This window comes from Eleutherodactylus coqui, chromosome 9, assembly GCF_035609145.1.
Source record: "Eleutherodactylus coqui strain aEleCoq1 chromosome 9, aEleCoq1.hap1, whole genome shotgun sequence".
NCBI lineage: Eukaryota > Metazoa > Chordata > Amphibia > Anura > Eleutherodactylidae > Eleutherodactylus > Eleutherodactylus coqui.
The window spans coordinates 100521807-100545505 of record NC_089845.1 but is presented as its reverse complement, the minus strand read 5'-3'; the positions used below and the strand labels follow the sequence as shown (position 1 = coordinate 100545505).

Genomic DNA, 23699 nt, shown 5'->3' with positions numbered 1-23699 from the left:
AAAATAATTAAAAAAATCATTGGTTAGGGTTAGGTACTAAACAGTTGTCCCTCCGTCACTTATACAGTGAATATGCACAACTGAACGATTTCTTCTTTGAAGGAGCCAATGATGCCTCTGCTGTATAAACAGTTCGCTCATGCAGCCTAGGACATCGCTCGTTCAGATGATAAATCGTTTTGTGTCAACGTCCCCCCAAGCTCAGGGGACGCTGAGCCTTGCCACCACATTAACACTGTGAAATAAGGAATTCTGGGATTTGACGTTAAAGAAATGGCAAAAGGGTCTGAAAAACAAACAACTTTAATTTCAGCGTTTGCAAAACTCGTTTCACTTGAATCTGGAGAAGCCTGCGCTCCTCACACGAAGACAGAGGAAGCATTCATCCACACAAAAAACACACCGATAATAAAAACAGGCTGCGGCAGAGGCTTTGGACACAACAGAACAATTGCCTCTTCTACCAACCTGAGCAAAGATGAGGAGAACCACCACATAAAGGTTATTACTGTGCAAAAGAGTTGGTAGATTACCCTCCCAACAAGACCAATGGGCACTATAGTGCTCAGTGTCAGGCAGCTGCTCCCTGATGGTTGTCACCCACTCAGAATGGAGCAGGGGACAATACTAAATCGATGTGTGCACAGTGCTGAAACCTAACTACAACACCATGTGGACGGACGTAGTGCATATCTGTCTTTCTGTAGCTTGAGAAAGACTGGGCTGGTAACAACCGTTCATCAAGGGGGGAACGTACCATTTAGTGTACAGATCTTTACAAAAAGTGTACAACATCAGTGTACAGAGTGCAAAGTCATGGAGCAAGTGATCGCCACAGAGCCAGGACAGTTCTTGGTGAAGTTTTACAAGGACGGATGTACCAAACGGACGGTTAGAAGGACAACTAGTGACGCCTTCTTGGACGGATTTTCCACAATGAGCAGCAAATAGAAGTGTAGGATATAAGGTCAATGCAGAAGGAACTGCAGGGCAGAAAACATTTAGGTTCTGGGTGAAGGAGATGCAAAAGGACAAGTGAAGGCACAGTTGGTGAGGGAGTTGTTGGAGTTGTCTTTCCGTCATGAAGTCCCATTTGGATCTTTAAAGACCTGATCATATGAATTCAAGTAAATGGGGAGAAGATGCCTTCGGGAAAGACGCATTACCCAACGAGAGCTCCTTCTGTTACAATCATAGCGGTGGGATATCTTTGAGGTTTACGATCTGATCCCATGGTTCAGAATGTAGTAATCATGCACATACATGAGCACCGCTATAGGCTGCCCAATCATTAGTGAAATCCACACAGCCGCGTTGCCATAATTTCCTCGAAGAAACCGACTTACGAACCATGCCAGGGGGAGCTGAAAAGGAAATGAAGATTAGTTTAGACCAACAGATCACAGTAGAGGAAAGAGAAAAGGGGGGTGACCAGTTATACAAACCTGTGACATCATCCCCATAAATGCCCAGAGTCGGAACATCTTCAGAGGGACACTGACCAGGTACTGGAGAGAAGACAGACAAGATTCAAATCAGTAAGGAGAACATGGACATTATGTTCTGCCACCAAAGCCAGGAACAGCACATGTCACCACTAGCCCAGCTGGACACCCTCCTGCATCAAACATGCCCCTGCACCTTCAATACAATAGATTGTGATGATATGGCATTCTAACCTCATGGAAAAAAGCAGAGGCGAAGAAAACGGCCGCCTGTGCCGCCCATCTGGGGACACCTCGTCTCATCATTGGTTTGTAGAAGTGTCTGAAATAGAGAAAATCAATCCAGGCTTCTAGTGCATCTCTCCATTCTATACACCAATGCCCCGTTCCTCTAGCCATTGTTCACCCCCAACTCTCTATCCACTTCACTTTTGTTCCTATCCATCTACCACTTCCACCTCGCCCATCCCTGTCAACATCTACCACCATGTTCACTCATTACCAGCTCTCCATTCACCTCCATCCCCCTACCACCCCTCTGTCCATTTCCACCCCCTGCCCTTTATCCTCCTCCATATCTCTTCGACACAACCTCCATACCATCAAATGACTCAATTTTTTGCCACCACCTCATACTTACCTAATGCACCACTTGTGGACGGGGATATTCCAGTTCTGCCAGAAGTAGGTCACAGTTTCAGAGTTCCTGGAGAATAAGATTAATAGATTTGTTATGGATTTTGGTTCCTGGACACAGTCACCACAGACAATTATTAGAAGTTATTTCTGGTGAACAGTCTGGAGGTCTGAAGACTGCAAGTAACTTTAGTCCATTATCAACTCACCACCAGTCCCTGTAAAACTCACGGTCCCCAAAACGCATCAACTCAGCTACAAAATTCATAGAGGAATGGAAGAACCAGTAGAAGAAGATCAGCCAGATGAGATGGTTGGGGACCTGCAAGGAATTGAACAGTCAAAAAACCCAAAGGATGGACACACAACACGAGGTCCAAGAAGTGAGACACAACTGCACTCACCGCCATCTTCAGAAGCCGCTCAATGATCCTCGAGTAATCCATGTCCTGGAAAAGAGAAGACCCTCAATACAAAGCAGGACAGGACAGACAAGAATCCTCAACACATTATACTCATCACCTGCTATCTACAACTTAAAACAGCTTCTCTTTATAGACCCAAGATCCTATGCTCAGGACCCATTCCAGGGTTTTCAACTATATTCACACGGCTCAGATTATTTCTGCAGCAGCAAATTTGCATCAAATCAAGGCAGACTTTGAAGAAGCAGGCCCACAAATAACCCATAAGGCCAGAGGAACATATGTCACGGTGGCGTCCCAGAGCTTTGAAGACCTCCATCTAACTGGTAGAAGGCAACTTAAAGCTGTGGGTGAGAACCTCCACCCCTTCACAGCAGATCTGCAGGGAAGCCACAGCAATATTTACAACCCCACAAACTGTAGATGTGACTGCGGATTTGGTTTTCCCCACTGAACTCCAGGGAAAAATCTGCAACAGAACTGCGAACTGATTTTTTAATTCCACAGCATTACAAGTCCATTGCCACACGCAAAAAAAACTGCAGTGAGTGGAGATGTGGTTTTATGGGCAGTAAATTTTACAACGCTTGGTCCTGGGCTTTAATCCCCAGCCAGTAGCAAAAGTGTGGTGCAGGATTAAAACTTCTGCTGCTGCAATCAAGCAGGAGCAGGTCGGGTTGTCAGTTGTTAGTCACAGCTGAGTACCCGAAGAAGGCAGAAGTGGTTATTAACCACTTCTACCTGCTCCTTTTCAGACTACATAGTGCTCAGTGAGCACTATCTACTAAAGAGAGAAAGTGAAAGTAACACTTCTGCTATTCAAATCAGCAATTGCGTGATCACTGGGTGCCCCGTGGCAAAGCAAAGTTGCAAAGTTTCAGTTTCTAGCAGACCCTGATTAGCTCTTTTCGTGACCATTGTCACTACAGGGGGAGGTTTTCCCCTGTAACTGGGCGCCTATGGATGCTCCAGTCACAGTGGGAAAAGTATGAAATTAAAAACAATACAGACAAGGTGAATGATACGCTAGAGGTCTTATATGACAGAGGACATAGGTGTTAAGAAAAAAAAAAAAACGACACTATAAAAATCTATACATTAAGAAAAAAAAAACAAAATAAACACATCACCGTCCCCAAAATAGTCACTATATGCGCCCTATAATCTAAAACTATACAAATTATATTTCAAAAATGAGGAATCCATGCCCAGACTTTAATTTTAATGTAAATACCATAAATTTAAAAACAAAATTAAGAATTTTCTTTGCTTCTTAATCCCAATATAACGGAAAAAAATATTATTCATTTTTTTCCCTCAGCTACTAAAATTAATTTTGCTTAGTCTATCTATTTCCATCCCACTCTAATTTACACCCCCATGACAACGTATACATTGCAGGCAGTCTGACGCAGATTACAGTGCCCGATGCATGGAGGAGAGCGTACCAAATATTGTCCACACCCCATAGAACTTTTATCACACAGAAATTGACCAGCGTGCAGATTTTTGATTCCGCTGTATGTCAAATTCTGTTGTGGATTTAACCCCTTTCAATGCAGGGATGTGAAGTACACACGTCAAAGGCAGATTTACCATTCATGTGTGGCTTTCTTTTCCGCCCCATGTGTACCCATCTTTAGAATGATATCAGGACACAGCAGAGAATACTTCAGGGAAGAGACACGAAGGGTAAAGGTGAGGCCATAGACGAGCAGTAAGGACACCTCAATATGTGGTGGGAGAAGAAATGTGTTAAACTCACCCGGAACGGTTTCATGGAGTTCTGGATTGCTGGGACCATCCACTGAAAGACAACGAGTGATCCACAATATAAGTCCTCCAACATCTGTATAACACTGCTCACATTACTATCCCCAAGCATCTTCATCTGTCAGATTCCGACCAGCCAACCACCAGTACAGAGCCCTCAACGTTCTCTTGAAGACGCCAGCCACCAGTACAGACTGCCCCCCACCAGTCTTTTGTATCAAACCCTAACCAGCCAACCACCAGTACTGACCCCACAGCCTTCCTTTAGGCCCAAACCCCCTTTTCTTTAGTAAACTGCAGCTACTAAATGTAAAGCCACAAATCCCCCCCCCCCTCCCCCAGTAACCCCAGGACTTCTCTATTGGACCTGGCCACCCTGCTCAACAGTACATACCATATACTTCTTGAACCCAACTCATTACTAGTAGCAGTGCTTTATAATATCTCTCTGTTACCCTGCACTACTCATTACGGTCTGAGCCATCACCTTCACTAACAGGTAAAAACCAAGAGCTCACCAGGCACAGACTAGAGGTCACCACTTAATAAACTCACCTGCTGGATCAGACCAACCAGGAGTTGCATGATGAAAAGCTGGATATGAGAGGAGAGATCAGAAGAGTCATAAATATGGGAACAGGGGCAGTGCCAGCGGCTGTGGTAGACAGGTGTGATGGAGCCAGGGGCAGTGCTAGCAGCTGTGGTAGACAGGTGCGATGGAGCCAGGGACAGTGCCAGCGGCTGTGGTAGACAGGTGCGATGGAGCCAGGGACAGTGGTAGACAGGTGTGATGAGGGCAGCAGTAAAAAGCAAGCCTGATGATTTGGGGGTGGGGGTACAGAAGTAAAAAGTACATCTCACAAGTATGGGGATACAGTGACGGTGGATCGTTGGGTGCAATTCCTCCGTGTAGTCACCCCTTTCTCACCATTTCAAACAGTCGTCTGAGTAGGAACCTCTTCCGAATCCTTGGAGAACGTGGGAAATTCAGCTCGTAGCACAGAGTAGGAGCAAGTACAAAATAATAAATATCTGAGGAGCAAAGAGAAGTCCGGTCAGGACAAGAGACGTACACGGATTCTACAGGTGGAACGGCACGCATCACCCACCTTTGTACGTCAGATTCCCGGGATATGTCACCTCCTGCTTCCCAACATCCCCATTCACTTTTCTCATCAGAGGAGCTGAAACACAAAGTAAATTAATCCCAATGTATGCACAACTAGGCAAAATAGACCAGTCATTATACACTGCGCAAAAAAAGTTAAGGGAACACTTAACTCACATCGGATCATGATGAACAAAAAAATTCAAGTTGAAAATCTTTTCTGATATAAATTGAGTAATTAATTGAGAACAATTCAACAACCAATAAGGGGCTGGATTCCAAATCAAACAGAGAATCAGCATGAATTTCATCACAGCAACTCCTAATGTGCCTCAGTGGTGTGTATCCCCCCCCAATGTACCTGTATGCACTCCCACCAACATCTGAGCATGCTCCTCCCACACCTAGATCATCAGTGATCTCCTGGATAGCCCGCAGCGCTGCTTGGGAGCATCAGATGCAGAATGTCCCAGAGGGTCTCTATTAGATTCAGGTCTGAGGAATGTGAGGGCAAGTCAGAGGCATCAATACCTTTATCATCCAGGAACGGCCGGCACACTCTGGGCACAAGAGACCAAGCATTGTCCTGCAGCAAGAGGAACCCATGGCCCCCTGCACTGGTGTCAGGTGCTAGGATGAAATCCCCAGAGCCATTGTCAGACCTAACAGCACTCAGGGTACTGTTGGCTATCACATGGAGGTACAACCTGACTGGGCGGCAGATAGCGCCTCGTGTACCAATAGTGACAAGGACACCAGCAGAACGTAAAACTATAAAAGAATCAGTCAGGAAGAAGAGAGACATTGCCACCAGTCCCTTTCTAGTGCACCATTTATGAATCAATTTCATCTGTTGTGGCGTATATGAAAGTGACAATCACTTATGGTTCCTTACTGGACAAATTTATATCCCTGAGTTTTAAGGCTGCAATACCACACAGCAAAAAAACACTTGCAGCCACCACAGCCAATAGTCGCACGGTCTTGGCCGTGCTACAAGCGCTTTTTGTTGTGCAGGAACAAAGCCCAAGCGCCTGGCGGTTATACTGTGAGGCTTAACTGTTCCCGAAAGTTCGTTTTTAAGCAGCATAAATCAGACCTCAGTCACACAAGGGACATATAGAGGACACATGCCGGCCCTTAGGGTTACATGATCCATGAGGACAGATGTATATGTGCAAGACCCAGACGGTGCCCCCGAGTCACACAAGGGACATATAGAGGACACATGCTGGCCCTTAGGGTTACATGATCCATAAGGACAGATGTATATGTGCAAGACCCAGGCGGTGCCCCCGAGTCACACAAGGGACATGAAGACCCAGGCGGTACCGCTGAGTCACACAAGTGACATATAGACCGACCCTTATAGAAGATACAGACAGGACGTGACAATGATGGTGAAAGTGAATATAACCAGGCTTCTGGGGGTGGAAATTACACAATCTCACCAGACTGAGTGCGGCTGAGCGTCCGGACCTGCACGAGCCTCCTCTCCCGGCACCAACGGTTCACATCTTTATAGGAGTAGAGCTTGAGAAAAAGGAGGGTGTAAACCGTGAGAGCGAACACAGCGCCAACTGCAGGGAAAGGAGAAAAAGGTAATAAGTGTGTATAACCCTAACAGGAACATCCCCTAACACAGTCACTGGGGTCTATACACTCCCCTCAATACATGCACACCATAAGTGACACTGCCGAAAAACAACCGCCGAAAGCAGCTTCCCCCTGCATACAAGGGCGCTATGAATCGCTCCCCCCCACCCAGTTTCCATACACGGCTGCTCCCCTGACCCCCTATATACATGGCCGCCAAGGACCGCTCCCCCCCACCTTCCATACACAGCCACTCCTCCCCAAGACTCTACCAGTCAAGCCCCTCCCACACTGATCCCCACTGCATCTGTGCAACACACAGACCGATCCCCAACTACATGTATCCACAAGCAGCCTGGCCTCCCTCATAGTTTATATCCCAGCCCAGATCCCTACTAGAGATCCCTCCTACAACCTTTCATCCCTCTGCTGGAGGCTATGGACCACAGAGGTCTATCAGGACACCCCTACCTGTAAAGACGTGTAATTACCTGGAGTAATGGACAGTACAGCGAAGACCACCAGGACAGGGATGCACAGGATGCTGGTGAGGATGACGGCATACAAGAACATCCCCACTCGCTCTGGAAAACATCCCTACAGGAGACACATGATGAACAGCCTGCTCCATCTCCAAAAACGTCCCCCTCCCCACCAACCTGGAAAATCTGGACATCATATTAAACTGCACTGGCCCTTTAATTATGGCTGTCCCTCCTCTCATTATAGTGCAGGTGTCCTGAGAACAATCCACTGTACTTACTGATGCCAGGCGACGCTCTAAGTGCAGGGACCCCAATATGAAGATGTTTGATGCTGAGAGAGAGAAAAGCATTCAGCAAGATCTCAGACAGGAGAGTAGGTACCTGCAGCAGGAGGGAAACCATCAGCATGTAGGAACTCACCAAGCACCAGGCAGAGCGATGGCCAGCTGTAGGGGTCTTTGAGGAACAACGACACCACCTGGATGGGATCCACCAGTATTCCATACCTGGCAGAGGAGAGAACAACCAGTGTCAATATGCTGGCAGTACTACCTGACTGATCATGTGACCACTGGAGGGTGGAGCGCAGGTATAGTTTAGGAGCAGTCAGTACAGCACTTACTTAATAATGTTCTCCAGGAAAAGGCGCGCGTTCCCCAAAACCTGAAAAATAAAAACAGAACCTCAGTGATGGCCACACTGGAGTGACATGACTGTAAAACTATTCACCCCCTTCCATCCAGAAGTCACATGGATTAGTCAAAACTAGGTGGAGACAGCAACAGAATACCAGGAGGGAAAACCTGCTGCAGTCTGCAGGAGACCCGACCCCACACTGGGTTTAGGCCTCCCTCACACAGGGCGCTGCAGTAAGCACCGTGATTTCAATCACAGCGCTTCACCACGTTTTATCTTCGTTTTCGGCCGCAGCCGTTTAGCACTCCTCATCATTGAAGAGAAGCGCTCAACGCTCAAAGATAGACCAGACATCGCTCGAAAATCGTGGCACTGAAACGCGCTCCGATCGAGTGGCTATCTGAGCTGCTCCCATTCAAAACACCTGTATGTGGGAGGCCTTAGTCTGCAATGACGGACACGCATAGCTCTACATAGGAGCTGCAGACACAAAACGGGAAGGTTTTTAATCAAGACTACAGGTAAAGCCACTTGGTTATTTTTAGGATGGGAGCAATAAAAAAAGGAAAAAGGGAGTTGCAAAATCGCACACCCCGTGACAGACACGGATGTTACCCAACAGTGTCAGGGAGGACACACTTCCTCACACTTCTTGTTGGCTCTTGTTGCACAATTCTAAGTGACCGCGAGTTGTCAGCAATCATTGTCACCGGGCCTCTGCTTTACAGAATACCAGCTGGGGGCGCATTACCACCAAGAGTCATACACAGCAGCACCAGTCAAAGGAGGGGTTAACTAAGTGCCAGCTCTGCAGCAGATTATACAGAGCACTCTACCCTCCCAGTACTTATGTGGCACCTGCACAGCGCTGACACCTCAGTGCCCATCCTAGTATTGGCACCACCCACTTGAGATTAAGGAGAATCCTCTCATCACATGGGGGTTCGATTTCAGTGGCTGCATATAGGTCATCACAGCCAAAAAGGATCACGTGGCTGAAAGTGAAGCCCGAAGTGGTCACCCCCAGACTACTACCCCCATCAGGTACTCCCTAGGGCAATAATGTGCTGCTTTATGGCTTTGGTATTCTCTTGCTTTATTACCTGCCGCTGATCTCCGGCGCCATGTGATCAGCTGATAAGAGAGGACTCTGACCCCCAACGGGAGAGCCCCTCCCTCGTTATCAGAAGACTGTCAGGGTCATGCTCCCCTTCAGTGATATAGCGCCCCCCACTGTAATGGGGGCAGCTCTGTGGGGTGAAGACTCACCAGCATGATGACGCACCAGTTCAGGACCCCCCGGTAATTGCTGTAGCCGCTGGCCGAGCTGAGAAGAGACTCCTGCAGCTTGTGACATCTGCGTGAAGACAGGAAGATACAGACACAGATTAGATTGTCAGTTCTTGGGGTCAGGAATGATGAGGGCGATGCGTTTGTGTGAATGAGCCTATAATAATTACGTGCGCAATTTTAGCGAGCGTGATGTGTCGTGGATACAATCCATTGATTTCAACAGGCTTCTTCACTTGAGCGTATTGTTTTCACGCAAAGTGATCGTGTGAAAAATTGCGCAGCATATCCTTCTGCACCGTACAAGCTCACTGAACTCAATGGGTGTACATAAATACGGAGGAATCGTGCGTATTTGTTGCATACGTGATGCACGTAAACACGCTACGTATTTACGTGACTAAAAAGAAAAAAAGACCGCCGCCTAGCGTTTTCTGCCTATTTTGGACAGTGAATATGCTGTGGATTCACAGACCGAAATACGTAAACTGTACACCTGTGTGAGTGCACCTTATGGGAGATTAGATTGTGAGCTCCTGGGGGCAGCGGGCGCTCCGGCCAACCATCACCACCTGTCATATATGACGCCAAGTATGGCAGCAGCTGGCAAGAGAGGAGCGGGGGATGGGGTGACGGGGTTTACGGAGGGGGCTTTCAGTTGATGTATTGGGGGCTTCAGAAAGGCTGCGTGGAGTCATTGAGCCCCCCGTGTAGTGGTGATACAGGACTGCGAGGTCTGTGCTCCTCGGGATTACGGAGACAACGGTCCATCGTGTTGGCGACCCCACGACTGTCAGGTTTGCAGTACCGGCGGGGGGCTCACAAGCTGGGGACCCCCACTACGTCAGGCTGCAAAGTGATCAAGAGGGCGTTCTATAAGTGTATGAGGGGTCACCCTATTGTGGGGTCTGAAGTCTCATGGGGGTCACTAGGTGGGACCCCTCATGTTGTGGAGTGTAAGGCAAAAGGAACTAGTCTGGTGGGGGCTTAGGGCTCCCCATATATTGAGGGTGGGGTGTCACGGGGGCTCTCCGTGCATGGAAGGAAGGGGGGGGTGCTCCCCATGTATTGGGGGTTGCAGATAAGGACTGCAGACGTGTAGGTTTTGGGGTACCGTAGCTCCGCCTCCCCCGAGGCTCTGTCCTCCTCCGGTTCTCCTTCACTGTGTGCATCGCTTTGCACCCGCTGCAGCGTCTTCTTCCTCCGCTTCGCTCCTCCACCGGACTCCGCCATCAGCTCACTCATTCGCGGGTCACTCGGTCGGAGACATCAGTCACGGTCACACCGTGCCTCCGCCCACTGACTCAATCTTCCAATCCCGTACTGCTCAATTCACTAGGCCCCACCCCTAGACCAATCGCAATGAGGAGGCTCCATCTAAGACCCGCCCCTACCATAGCCAAAGTTTCCATCGGACGCTGACCTCCCCACCAACTTGTAGCCACGCCCACTAATAACTTCCCGCTTTTCCTTCCTTATTAGTAGGACACGCCTACTATTCTAGGCGTCCAATCACACAGAGCAATTCTTCCTTTTCTATTTGGTGCTTGCTGGGAGATGTAGTCCTGACATCACTACAGCCACGTGCCTAGACGCGATCCTTTGGGGGCGGGGTTATGTGACGTTTCGGTTGCGGATTGGCTGTGAAGTTTGGGCGGAAGTTGCTGGCACTGTGGGTTTGATTCCAGCAGCTGCAGGATGACGGCGGGCACCGGACCGGAGAGAACGAAGCGACGGAGGAATGTGCCGGGAGGCGGAGGAGCCGGAGGTGAGCGGGAGGAGACTAGGACGAGTAGGGACTACAGGTCACAGCATTACCTCTGCATAGTAAATATAGTACCACGGCGGCCAATACGATTTTATTTCTGAGCAACTTCAAAAATCGCTGACAGCTGAAATTGTAAACAGACCGTGGAAGAGCGAAATAAGTGCTGACGCTTGTAAGTAACTCCGCAGGTCGGAAACTGATGGGATGACCGGCACTTACCGCCAGCGGTGACGCGGGTAACCCACGACGATCTTTGGTCTTCTGCAGATCGGCTTCCATCCAGAATACACAGACTTCCCAGCTGTACATTGGGGGGCGCTACAATCACAGTTATGATAACCGGCTCTATTTTTTTTTTCATGGACACTAGAAAAATGTGTCCTATTTATTATGCACTGTCCAGGAATTTATGGGCCGCTGGAAACTCTGTACTGTACAAGAGGGAGCTGATATATGGATATTACAGTATACGGGGAAGCAGGGAGGTGATATATAGATATAGTACATGAGGGAGCAGGCAGGTGATATATGGATACTACAGTATGGGAGGGAACTGGAGGTAATATATGGATTTTACAGTATGGGAGAGGTGATATATAGATATTACAGTATGGGGGGAGAAGGGAGCTGATAATGGATAAGACAATATATGTGGGAGTAGGGAGGTAATGTATAGATATTACAGGGTGGAGGCAGTAGGGAGATAATGTATGGATATAACAGTATGGGGGGAGGGAGTAATATATGGATAATACATTGTAGAGGGTGAGCCGGTAGGTGATATATGGATATTATAGTACATGGGGGAATGGGGAGGTGATATATAAATATTACAGTATATGGGGGAGTGGGGAGGTGATGTATGGATATTATAGTACATGAAGGAGTGGGTAGGTGATATATGGATATTACAGTATGGGGGAGGTGATATATGGATATTACAGTATTAGGGGGAGGTGATATATGGATATTTCAATATATTTGGGAGTGGGGGGCTGATATATCGATATTACAGTATATGAGGGAGTGGGGAGGTGATATATCAATATTACACTATATAAGGGAGAGGTGATATATGGATATTACAGTATTTGAGGGAGAGGTGATATATGGATATTACAGTATATGTGGGATGGGGGGGGTGATATATGGATAGTACAGTATGAGGGGGAGCAGGGAGGCATTATTTGTATATTACAGTATGAGGGGAGGTGATATATGGATATTATAGTACGTGGGGAGGTGATATGTAGAACAGTATTTAGGGCTCCAGCACACTTGCGTTTTTCTTACATGTTTTTTTTTCACGCGATATCGCTGTGTTTTTTCCACACGATTGTCAATGGGACTTTCTAATATTAAAAACGCATCACACAAGAATTGCAAAGCACCAACTTACGATGTGTTTTAACATTAGAGAGTTCCATTGTGAATCACGTGAAAATAACGCAGCAATATCGCGTGAAAGAAAAACGCAAGTGTGTGGGAGCCCTTAGGGGGGAAAGTGATATATGGATATTACTATATAGGGGAGAGCAGGGAGGCAATATATGGATATTACAGTATTAGGGGGATTAATATATGGGTATTACAGTATTGGGGGGCAGGGAGGCAATTTGGGGTATTACAGTATGGGGGGAAGTGATGTATGGGGGTAGGTGATATATGGGTAATACAGTATGGGGGAGCAGGGAGGCAATATGGGATATTACAGTATGGAGGGGTGGGGGGTGATGTATGGGAGGGGGAGGTGTTACATGGATATTATAGTACAGGAGATTTGAAGGGTGATACCCAGGCTGTTTCTTCAAAAAGCATAGACACTTTATTGTATCCGTTAGAATCCTTTCCTAAGCTCTAAACCAAAGACAAAAGGCCACAGACTCTCTTCTACAATCTGCAGAAAGACACTCCTTTCTTATCTAAAAGCCTTCTGGTTGCATTTCACCACAGTATTACACAGGCGCAGTAATGGCCCTTTTAGGCTGCATTCACACAGGGCGGATTTGCCGCGGTTCTGCCGCAGCAGATCCGCCCGTGGCAAAACCGCCCGCGGCCGCTAATCTCGGGATTAGCCAGCCCTGTGGACGAGGTTTCTCAGAAACCTCGTCCACACGGGACGGCTAATCCGCAGCGGTAAATCCGGTTGAAACTGTGGCTGCGGCCGCTGCAGCCGCGGTCTCCAAAGATTGAGCATGTCTGTTTACTTTCGTTTTTTTGTTTATTTATGTCATGGCTGTGCTCTCCTCTATGGAAGAGCCGGCCGCAACGTAAAAGCATGCGGCCGAGCCGCTTCAAAGCCGCCACGGTGGTTCTCCTGGCGGAAATCTCGCGGTTTTTGCTGCGGCCAAACGGCGAGATTTCCGACGGGAATCCGCCCTGTGTGAACCCTGCCTTACACGCAACGACAGTTGGTTAAACGAGCGCTGACATCACGGCTAAGGTCATTGTGCAGAGTGGATACACTGACAGATGTCACCGCTGGATCGCAGGCTTCTCGCTCAGCGCTTCACCTTCCACGGGAAGCGTTTACACGTAGCGAGAAGCCAACGATCCAGCAATAGGTTTTTCACTGACTGAAGGTCGTCTATAAAGAACCGTGAATGAATAGTGAGCGACTTACATTTTTTTCTTTTGCATTTACACTGAATGATTATTGCTCAAATTAATTTGTTTGAGCGATAATTGTTACATGTAAATGGGCCATAAATCTTTAACCCCACTACTGCTGTCTCATCTCCTGCCCTAAAATCGGCATACAACACCCACCATCTTACTTGCATTAACTCTTTCATATCCAAATCCCATCTACCACAGAGGTAGCAGTGATTCTGGATATTACAGTATAGGGTGGAGCAGAGTGGGGATATAATGGATATTATAGTACAGGGCTTGATAAAGTCGCGACTCGGGTGACGAAACGCGTTGCACTGCAATAAAAGATTTGTCTTGATAATTACGGAGGATCTTCTGGAGTCTGTTCCTGGGAGTGTGGAGTCTTTTCTATTCCCTTTGGTTACTGCAGTTTGGGTCCTCTATTCTAGTGGACACAATCGCTGGGCAGCTCTCCTGATTATTCAGGATAAAGGAGCATCAAGATTCCACCTTTTATCTATTATACGTACACCGGGTGAGTCCCTATTTATTAATATTTATTCTTCATTTGATTAAGTTTAAGTGGAGCGCTGTCCTAATTATTTTATATTACCTGCCCTAAAATTGGCATATAACACCCACCATCTTACTTGCATTAACTCTTTCATATCCAAATCTCATTTACCACTGAGGTAGCAGTGATTCTGGATATTACAGTACAGGAGGGAGCATAGTGGGGATATAATGGATATTATAGTACAGGGTGAGTGGGAGGTTATGTACGATTATTAGTGCTCATTCATACATGAATATTTAGTTTCAGTCTGTGAAATTTCTATAGTCTTCATGGATCGCAACTTTGCATATTTTCTGCACCTTTTTCACACAACCCTCCCCCCCCCCCCAAGATGGCCCGATGCTTTCATTCGTCAATACGCATGTATGTTCACTGCGTATTTACGCATTCTTCTCTGTGTAGAGCTTGTTGACCACTAGACGCCTCTACGACGCAGAGAAGAGATGTCACCCGTTACCAGAGTCTGAGAGGGGCGCATTATTAGGATGTGAGAAGCTGGATGGTCGTATCCATGAATTGTCCCCCACCGGGCCGTTCTGACCAGACTGCTAGTAGGTGTTGGGACCAGTGGATGTGTGAGGGCACACAAGGTGACCGGGCTCAGGACCCCCGAAAGACAACCAGTAGAGAGGAGCGTCTGACAAGCACCAGTAGCTCCAACTGTTTTGTTGTCCGCCATCCAGAAACTGGTAGTACCATCGTTACACCCCTGTGTCAGTTGCAACCATTTCCAGGCACTTGGCTGAAGGACATTTGGTCTCGTGGCCCCCATTACATGTACGGCCTCTGACACCCACCGTCACCTCCGTTTGCAGGGGTGTCATGAACGATGAAACTGGACGCTACGGAGTGGAACCGCGTTGTCTTCAGCGACGAGCCCAGTTTGGGCGCTGACGACTGCTGCGTTCGTGTCTGAAGACCACGGGGTGAGCACACCAATCCTGCCTTTGTTGTGACGCGGCACACTGCCCCCTGCTGGTGTGATGGGCTGGGGGGGGCATCGCATACGACAGTCAATCACCGCTACTAGTGGTACGAAGGACAATGACAGCCCAGCAATATGTTCAGGACATCCTGCAGCCACTTGTGTTCCTCTCCTGGCGGCTTCCAAGAGCCTTCCAGCAGTATAATGCCCGGCCGCACACACAAGGGGGTCACAGGAATGACCCCACAACATTGTCACAGTTCTGTGGCTGCCCGGTCATCAGATTTATCACCAATAGAACACACAATCTAGAGGCTCAGTTATAGCAAATGTGGAGCGATATGCTGCATTATACCATACAGAACTCGTATGCCCCTATGCCCGCCAGTATCACATCTTGTATCCAAGCTAGAGGCAGTACAAGAGGGTACTAGAGCCTCCATGCCCGCCAGTATCACATCTTGTATCCAAGCTAGAGGCAGTACAACAGGGTTCTAGAGCCTCCATGCCTGCCTGTATCGCATCTTGTATCCAAGCTAGAGGCAGTACAACAGGGTTCTAGAGCCTCCATGTCCGTCCGTATCACATCTTGTAGCAAAACTAGAGGCGGTACAACAGGGTACTACAGTGTCCATTCCCGTCTGTATCACATCCAAGCCAGAGGCAGTACAAGAGGGTACTAGAGCCATCATGCCCGTCCGTATCACATTTTGTATCCAAGCTAGAGGTGGTACAACAGGGTGCTAAAGCCTCTGTGCCCATCTGTATCACGTCTTGCATCCAAGCTAGAGGGTACTCGAGCCTCCATGCTGCCCGTATCACATCTTGTATCCAAGCTAGAGGCAGTACAACAGGGTACTAGAGCCAATATATAATATGGGGGAGTGGTGAGATTATGGATATTACAATATGGGGGAGTGGGAGGTTATCTATGGATACAGTACAGTGTCGTGTGCTGAGGGTGTATATTTATGTATATACAGTATTATATAAGGTGGAGCATAATTGTGTTTTGCTGTGCAGGGCAGAGTTTGTCCTGGCGTAAACAGAAGGCTGTCCGGATTCACGAAGCTCTGACTTGCGACCCTGTGGACGTGGAGACCCTCCGGGAAGCGGCAGCCAGTGAGGGTGGGCTCCTCACCCAGGAGATCCGACGCAGGGTGTGGCCAAAACTGCTCAATATCAGTGTGTACAGTCTGCCCCCCAAACCAGGTATGTCCTCATGTGACCCCTCAGCTGTGATGGAATGTATCCAGGGTCACACCCATTGCTGGTCACACCAGTCCGATTCTCTTGCTCTCACTTGGGCTCTGGGTAGTCCTTCCTGTGTATGTCCCCATCACCTACAGACTATTATGGGAGAGTAATGTAATGAACATGCTCTGATATGAATAGAGGCTCCTTTGCCGTGAGGGGAGGAGGTGAGCTGTGACCAACATGTACTGATTTCTAAGGAGTGTAGTGGGCATGCTCTGTGGCAGGGAGGAGGAGGAACTGTACTGTCGCCACTAAAGAGTTGTTAACTGTGATTGTAACCCTGATAATGAGATGGTTCCCGCCCCCATTGAAAAGTGACAGGAGGTGTTACCCTACAGTGAGCGCTCAGGGTGAAGATTTCATGTTAATGGAAAATTGAAAATGACACCAAACATTTAACGTAAAAGAAAAAATTTCGACTAGGAGTTCCCCTTAACCCTTTCCTGCACCACTCAAGCTCCATGCTTGACATCTTGGGTAACGGCTACAATGGAAGGGGACTCTGATCTCACCCATTTAAACTTTTAGATACATTAGTCAGTAGTCACTGAGCCATTATTAACCCCATCACAGCCCCCTAATACACACATGGGTGAAACATGATAAAGGCCTCCTTCGCACAGGCATAAATACCCTCCATATTACGCACATATTTTAGTATGAGCATAATACAGAGCGCTGAATCCCCATCGATTTGCATTGAGTCATTCAGAACTGCGTTTTTACGTAATACACTTGTTGGGAAAAAAGCAGCATGTCCTATTTTGGGCCGTATAACGAACCAAAATAGTCCAGGTCAGTCAGTAGAAATGTGCAAATACGCAGGGAAGACGCATGCTACATGCTACATGCATATTTATTGCATATGCACATAAATCAATGGGACCTGCTTGTGTGTTTTTTTTTTTTTTTTTTTTTTTGCGCGCATCAAAAAAAAGCTTCCAGGGCCAGATACGCAGGGAATACGCAGTGTTTCAGTCTGTGATCACACTGCATATTCAAAGACCGAAAACTGCATAGATGAGTATGATGGATAATGCGGACTGAGAATCACCGCCCCCTTATGGAACCGAAGAATGACATTACAGAATGATTTGATGGTGGCAGTGATTCATTTTTGTACCCCCCCCCCCCTTTCCCCCTAATTCATCATTGCTTTATCTACAGAGGAAAGGACAGTTGGTGAGTGCAACATCTCCGTTTCTGCACATGTGAGCACCTTTACGGTTTGTTCACATGGCAAAGCTCACAGTAGAATTTTTCGTCTGAAGTCCATCTCTAAAAATCAGTTCTGACGCATTTTTTGGCACAGATTCGCATATGGATTTGGCTCTGTCAATTGGCAAAATCTGCATGCAGAATTTTGACGCACTTCTGAGTTTCTGCATTAAGAAGTGACGTCACTCCTTGACGCAGAAATAATAGTTTCCAGGTTGTGATTCCACACGCGGGGTTTGCCCTTTGACAGGTGTGTGCGGATCTGCGCCAAAAAACATTTCAGAGAGATGTGGATTTTGATGCAAATTTTTTAATTTTAGACATGGCATTCACACAGAAAATTCCACTGCAAATTCGGCCGTGTGACCATAACTTACACGTAGAGGAAATGCTGCAGATTAACCGCAACAGAAAATCCTGCTGCAAAATCTGCAGTATTTCTTCAGCAAAAACCTCGTCAAAACCTGCACCACTTCTGTGGATTTTGACTCAAAGTCGGCTGCGGATCGGCAGACAATTTCGGCATGCACTGCGCTCCTCTCACCTCTCAATATTGTGCGCTGCTGTACGCAGAACGCAGCACACTGGCAACTGCTACTGCGCGCCACCACCAGCGTTTATGTGAGGCCGCTTCCACATCGCATGAACGGCGGTGGCGCTCAATAACAGTTGTCGGTGTACACTGCGCTCTGTTAACAGCAGCGCACAATATTGGGAGGTGAGAGGAGCGCAGCATAGGCTGAAATCTGCAGCTGATTTTGATTCGGAATCTGCACCAATGGTGCAGATTTTGATGAGGTTTTTTTCATGAGGAAATGCTGTGGATTTTGCTGTAAGATTTTCTGCTACATGTGAACATACCCTTATAGAGTTATGGCTAGTGTAGGGTCAGCATAAGCCGGACGTCCAGGGGCCAAAGTGGGCCATTATCCAGTGACAGAAAGGAATTGCTCAAATGTATAGCATTCAGTGCGGGAAGGGCGGAGGAATGTTGGCAACCTCCATTATGGCCATATAATATACGTTATTTCCTGTAACTCTCAGGACCCGCCCTCCGTGTCAATCATCATTACTACAATCAGGTGCTGATCGACGTCAGACGCTCATTGAAGAGGTTCCCTAGAGGTATGTGATGGATGGAGGTCTAATGTATGTGTTGGGTGGAGGTCTAATGTATGTGTTGGGTGGAGGTCTAATGTATGTGTTGGGTGGAGGTCTCACGCGAGGCAGACCCTGCTTGGCCATTGTACATTTTTATTTATTTATTTTTATATCTAGAAAAACATAAAACTGCCTTAATTTGGTGTTGTCGCATTTGTATTAACATGCAGAATGAACATTTCCTATTTGCTGCACCTTGAACGCTGTAAAACAAAACCCCCCAAAAATGGTGTAATCGAATTTTTTCTCCATTTCACCCCACTTTAAATTTAAGGTTTTTCAGAACTATTAAAAAATACAACTCATCCTGCAGAAAACAATCCATCACACAATGGGAAAAAAAAAATAAAAATATGGCTCTTGAAAAGTTGGGATGAATGAACAAAGTTTTAGAAAATGGCTCATCATTAAAGGGTTAAATCCCCCGCAGCCCCAGTGCTATCGGGTAACTTCCTATATATAATGGGTGGCCTACATGTTTTCCCCTGTATGTGGTAGTTGCCATGTATTGATCTCGTCCCATATAACTTGTTGTAGGAATGGCGGAGCTTGAGCGATCTGTGTTACAGGACCAGCTGTTAGACATGATTCTGTACGTCCTCCGCTCACACCCAGAGCTGCACTATTACCAGGGCTACCATGATGTTGCGGTCACACTGCTGCTAACTGCAGGCCTCCGGCTGGGAACTGCCATGCTGCAGACACTCTCTACACATCATCTCCGGTATGTGCGTTGTCGTTGTTCTGCGGTTGCTGCATTCAGGATGTGACATGATCGTCTCTTCCCTTCGGCAGAGATTTCATGGATCCCACGATGGAGCGGACCCGCAGTGTGCTGAGTTACCTGATGCCGCTGATCCAGAGTGAGAGCCCCGTGCTGCATGACTTCATGCTCAGGTATGCAGTGTGCTGGCCCACATTGTGGTGATCACTAATAGTCGCAGTCGTAATGTCTGTGGATGTGGCGGTCATATACTGTATTTATCTAGGGGCATGTATGAAGGTGTGGGCAGGTATATAATAACCAGTTTACAGTGTGTAGTCAGTACGACTGATCCAGCGCTAGATTACTATATTGGTGTCCTATTTTGAAATATCAACTTTTAATAGGAAGGCATGGATGCGCTACACAATATTACGGCACAGGGGCCCCGCCACATGGATTTTAATTCTGTGTTATAAGAAGGTAAAATCCAGTTGCAAAGTTGAAGCGCAGCATGTGAGAAGTAGAAATCCACTTTCCGCGTCTCTGTAAGTCCCGTGGGACTGCTGCGACGACTGACGTAAGGAAAGTGTACTCTAAGTGGGCTCCTTCTGCTATGATACATGAATGGAGTAGTTCCACAGTGCAGTCCAGGGCTGACGCTATCATTGCAGGACTGTGTTGGTGAATGGCGAAGTGCCAATTCAGTGCAGATGCAATTCAAATTACTAATAAGAGCAGCACCCAATCAGAAGACAATGCATATTTCAGCATTAACGTGCGGGTTGGAATTTGGTGCAATCGCCTTGTTTGGACCGGTGTTCATTCCAGGAACTATCAATCTGTATCTCTACCTGAATCTCCTGCAGAGGACGGTGGATGACTTCCTGGGTGATCTGCCCCTATGGAAGCAGAAGGAGGCCACTTTGAGTCCCTTTCCTTACCTTAGTCATAGCAGCTGTCCCATGGGACACGGAAAGCAGATTTCTGCTTCTCGCATGCTACTCTTCAACTTTGCAATGGAGTTTTACTCTCTATCTCTTACAGGGGCCACAACACAAAGTTGAAATCCAAAGTTGAAATGGCCCGAGCTCCATACCATCATGTAGCGCATCCATGCCTCCCTATACAAGTACAATATTATTTCAATATAGCACACCAGTACTGAGAGATAGCGCTGGATCCAGCTGTTTAAGTACACCCTGTATAGTAAACTATATATGTGGGAGCATGTACATAGTGACTTGCATATAGAGAGGGCCAGTACTATACATAGGGACCTGTGTAGAGTGAGGGTGGGGGTGTGGTGACCTGTGTAGAAAGGGGGGCCAGTATAAGATTATTACACCAGACAGTAAGTGATCGGTGCTGTCTCCTGCAGGTCAGAGGTTGGTTGTATCTTCGCCCTGAGCTGGTTAATCACCTGGTATGGACATGTTCTCAGCGATTTTCACCAAGTCCTCCGGTTATACGACTTCTTCCTGGCGTCTCACCCCCTGACTCCTGTTTATTGTGCTGCACAGGTAATGGGGGCAAATGGAGGGGAGGTTACTGGGGGAGTATATTGATGGTGTCACCCCAAGACTCCTGTGTGTTGGTAACAGGTATATCTCCGTATTACAGCATATTGGGGGGTGGCGGTGGTACAGCCATATGATACATGGCCCTGTCTTCTGTCCACAGATGGTGCTGATGCGGGAGAGTGAGGTCCTGCAGGTCGACTGTGACATGCCCAGCGTTCATCAGTTCCTGTCCATGATCCCCACAGATTTCCCTTACGAGACCCTGATTTCCCGAACTCACACCTTGTTCCAGAAATACCCCCCATCTGAACTGGAGAGGCAGACGTCACTGCGGCTACTGAAGAGGTGCGTGTAGGGTCATTGGGTGGGGAGTGTGGGCTATGCTGCATTTTTAATCCACAGTTCATCTCCCCCCTCCCCTGGTGGTCAGTCAGCGTTCACACCAGACTGCTGGAGATGTGCTTTTTTTCCTATGGTGGCCAATAACAAAACATGGCCGCCTGGAATGATACAACTCGGGCACTCATGTATCTCTCCTGACCTTTTGTAGTTAATAACTGATTGCTCCACTTTTGGCGGTGGTCCAGCGATACGCATGAGAACTATTAGTTAATCCGATCTCTTCTCTGTTCAGGTTTACCGCCAGGATAATCGTAGCCTGATATGTCCTGCCACCGCTGCTCCCATTGTAAAATTGCAGTGACTGATCTGAGTGCATTTGTGATGGAGTTTGAGGGTCGTACATAGTTTAGGACTTGTGGGGGTTGAGCCCCTCCGATCATCTCCTCCCATCTTCTGTCTTTCAGCATCTCCGCTGCATCGTTCCGCTCCCTGCAGATCTCCAGCGCACAGCAGCGCCCGGACTTTGTGCTTCGCCAGCAAGCTACCCCTTCGTTGGATGTGCTGCCTGTCCGGCCCCAGAACACCCTGGTGAAGCTGGCGGTGTGGGGGATCTCCGCCTCTCTGGGGGCTGCTGCCTTTGTTGTGACTCAGACTGCGTTGGAGTGGGGCCCCGATTTACTGCTGGGACTTTTCTAAAGCTTCAGGGGTCCTGCCAATGAACATTTCAGGAGTGTGATGATAGACAGTAGATGCTGGCGAGAGCTGGTGGAGGATGAGGTGAACAAGATGAGGGTGGAGAATGGGAGGACGAGGTGGGTATGATGAAGGCTGATGCGCGGAGAACAGGATGAGGCCAGGAGCGGTGGAAACTGGGAGGAGTTTTGCAAGAGCAGAGAGTTAGAGGGGGAATGACGAGAGTGGGAGGAAGCATAGGGGGGCAGGGAATGGGATGAGACTGGGAGGAGAATGGGATGGAAGGGCACTGCCAAGAGCATGAGGAGGTCGGTGGAGGCCAGTGGACATGTAAGGCTTGGGAAGTGGGCACAGAACATTTCTGGGTCCGCAGGGGAGGGGTTAGGGTCCCCCTCTTTTTCCGTTTCTTGCTGCCGAAGGAGTAGAATCTGTGTTTTATGATGACACCCCCCAACTTGCTCCTTGGAATGGGGTGACTTATCTGTGGGTTTTCATAGTTCGTGAACCTGACTCCTCCTCCATAGGTGGTTGGGGTGGGTCTTTTCAAATTCACATGGTTCTGTATACTGTAATATTTATGTGATTTTATATAAATGACATATTTGATACAATAAATGTGATGACCTTGACTCGGCGCTCATCCTGTGCAGTCACTGGTACATCATATTTCTGTAGTGCAGTGCTCTCTCTGGCCTGTAGAGGTCATCCCTCTATAGTTTATTGTGATCCCGGAATCACAATACTGATCTATAGGTCAATGATAATTAACAGAGATGTGGCTACAGGTCTGTATAGTGATATAAACACATTGACACCATCTATAGTGTCCTATATAAGAGAATCACATTGACCAGCACAGGCTTCTCCCCCAATTAACAATAATTATTCATATAGCAGGATTTAGATGTTAGTTAGCCTGGGGGTAGGCTTCTCTCTCAGCAATACAAGACTGGTAACATCCAGCCCCACCGGTAGCTGTGCTCCAGCTAACTGCAGATTAAGTAGAATTTATGGATTTTATCAATGCACCACTTTTGAAATGATGCACACAATCGTAGTCCATCTCTTTCTGGATCCCTGGTAAGTTGTGGAAAGGTCCGAGGGGTTAAACGCTGAGGTGAGTTCCAGTATGCACTGCGGGGTGGCAGATGTACTCGGCTCTTTCTTGGAGGGGGTTCTGAATTTTGGGGAGCTGGGTGGCTGCGTTTTAGCAGATGCTCCTATTTAATTACTACATCTAATGAGCATCGTTATGGACAGAACAGATGTTGCCCTCTAATTGGCTGCCATTGATGCTGCCGAGCGCTGACAACAGGGGCAGTGATCAGTCACCTCACAGCCTGGGCAAACTGAAGATTCATTCCCCTCCTAGGAGTCTACCTATAGATCACAGCTAATACAGCTCCTCCAAGGAGCTCTATAGATCACAGCATCCCCTCTCCCAGGAGTTCCCTTGTTGAAAGGACTCCCCTATAGATGACAGGCCCCCTCCCTGCAGGAACTTTCCATAGCTTACAAAATCCCCTCTCCCAGGAGTCTACCT

The 23699-nt window shown here is 47.6% G+C and overlaps 2 protein-coding genes across 2 annotated transcripts; one reads left to right on the top strand and one right to left on the bottom strand.

Moving 5' to 3' along the window:
• Nucleotides 1–285: 285 nt before the first annotated feature.
• Nucleotides 286–10707, bottom strand: DGAT1 (diacylglycerol O-acyltransferase 1). The gene is made up of 17 exons (XM_066578142.1): nt 10509–10707; nt 9374–9461; nt 8091–8131; nt 7889–7974; nt 7747–7799; nt 7475–7580; nt 6839–6967; nt 5389–5463; nt 5208–5311; nt 4835–4873; nt 4272–4313; nt 2486–2530; nt 2291–2403; nt 2086–2151; nt 1680–1767; nt 1446–1508; nt 286–1364 (listed from the first exon to the last, which is right to left on the bottom strand). The coding sequence occupies exons 1-17, from the start codon at nt 10637–10639 to the stop codon at nt 1218–1220; spliced, it is 1416 nt and encodes a 471-aa protein (XP_066434239.1). The 5' UTR covers nt 10640–10707; the 3' UTR covers nt 286–1217.
• A 346-nt stretch (nt 10708–11053) lies between these two features.
• On the top strand, nt 11054–22785 carry LOC136578256 (TBC1 domain family member 20-like). The gene is made up of 8 exons (XM_066578141.1): nt 11054–11162; nt 16283–16471; nt 18779–18859; nt 19433–19619; nt 19691–19792; nt 20980–21121; nt 21282–21466; nt 21928–22785. The coding sequence occupies exons 1-8, from the start codon at nt 11093–11095 to the stop codon at nt 22157–22159; spliced, it is 1188 nt and encodes a 395-aa protein (XP_066434238.1). The 5' UTR covers nt 11054–11092; the 3' UTR covers nt 22160–22785.
• The last annotated feature ends 914 nt before the right edge of the window (nt 22786–23699 follow it).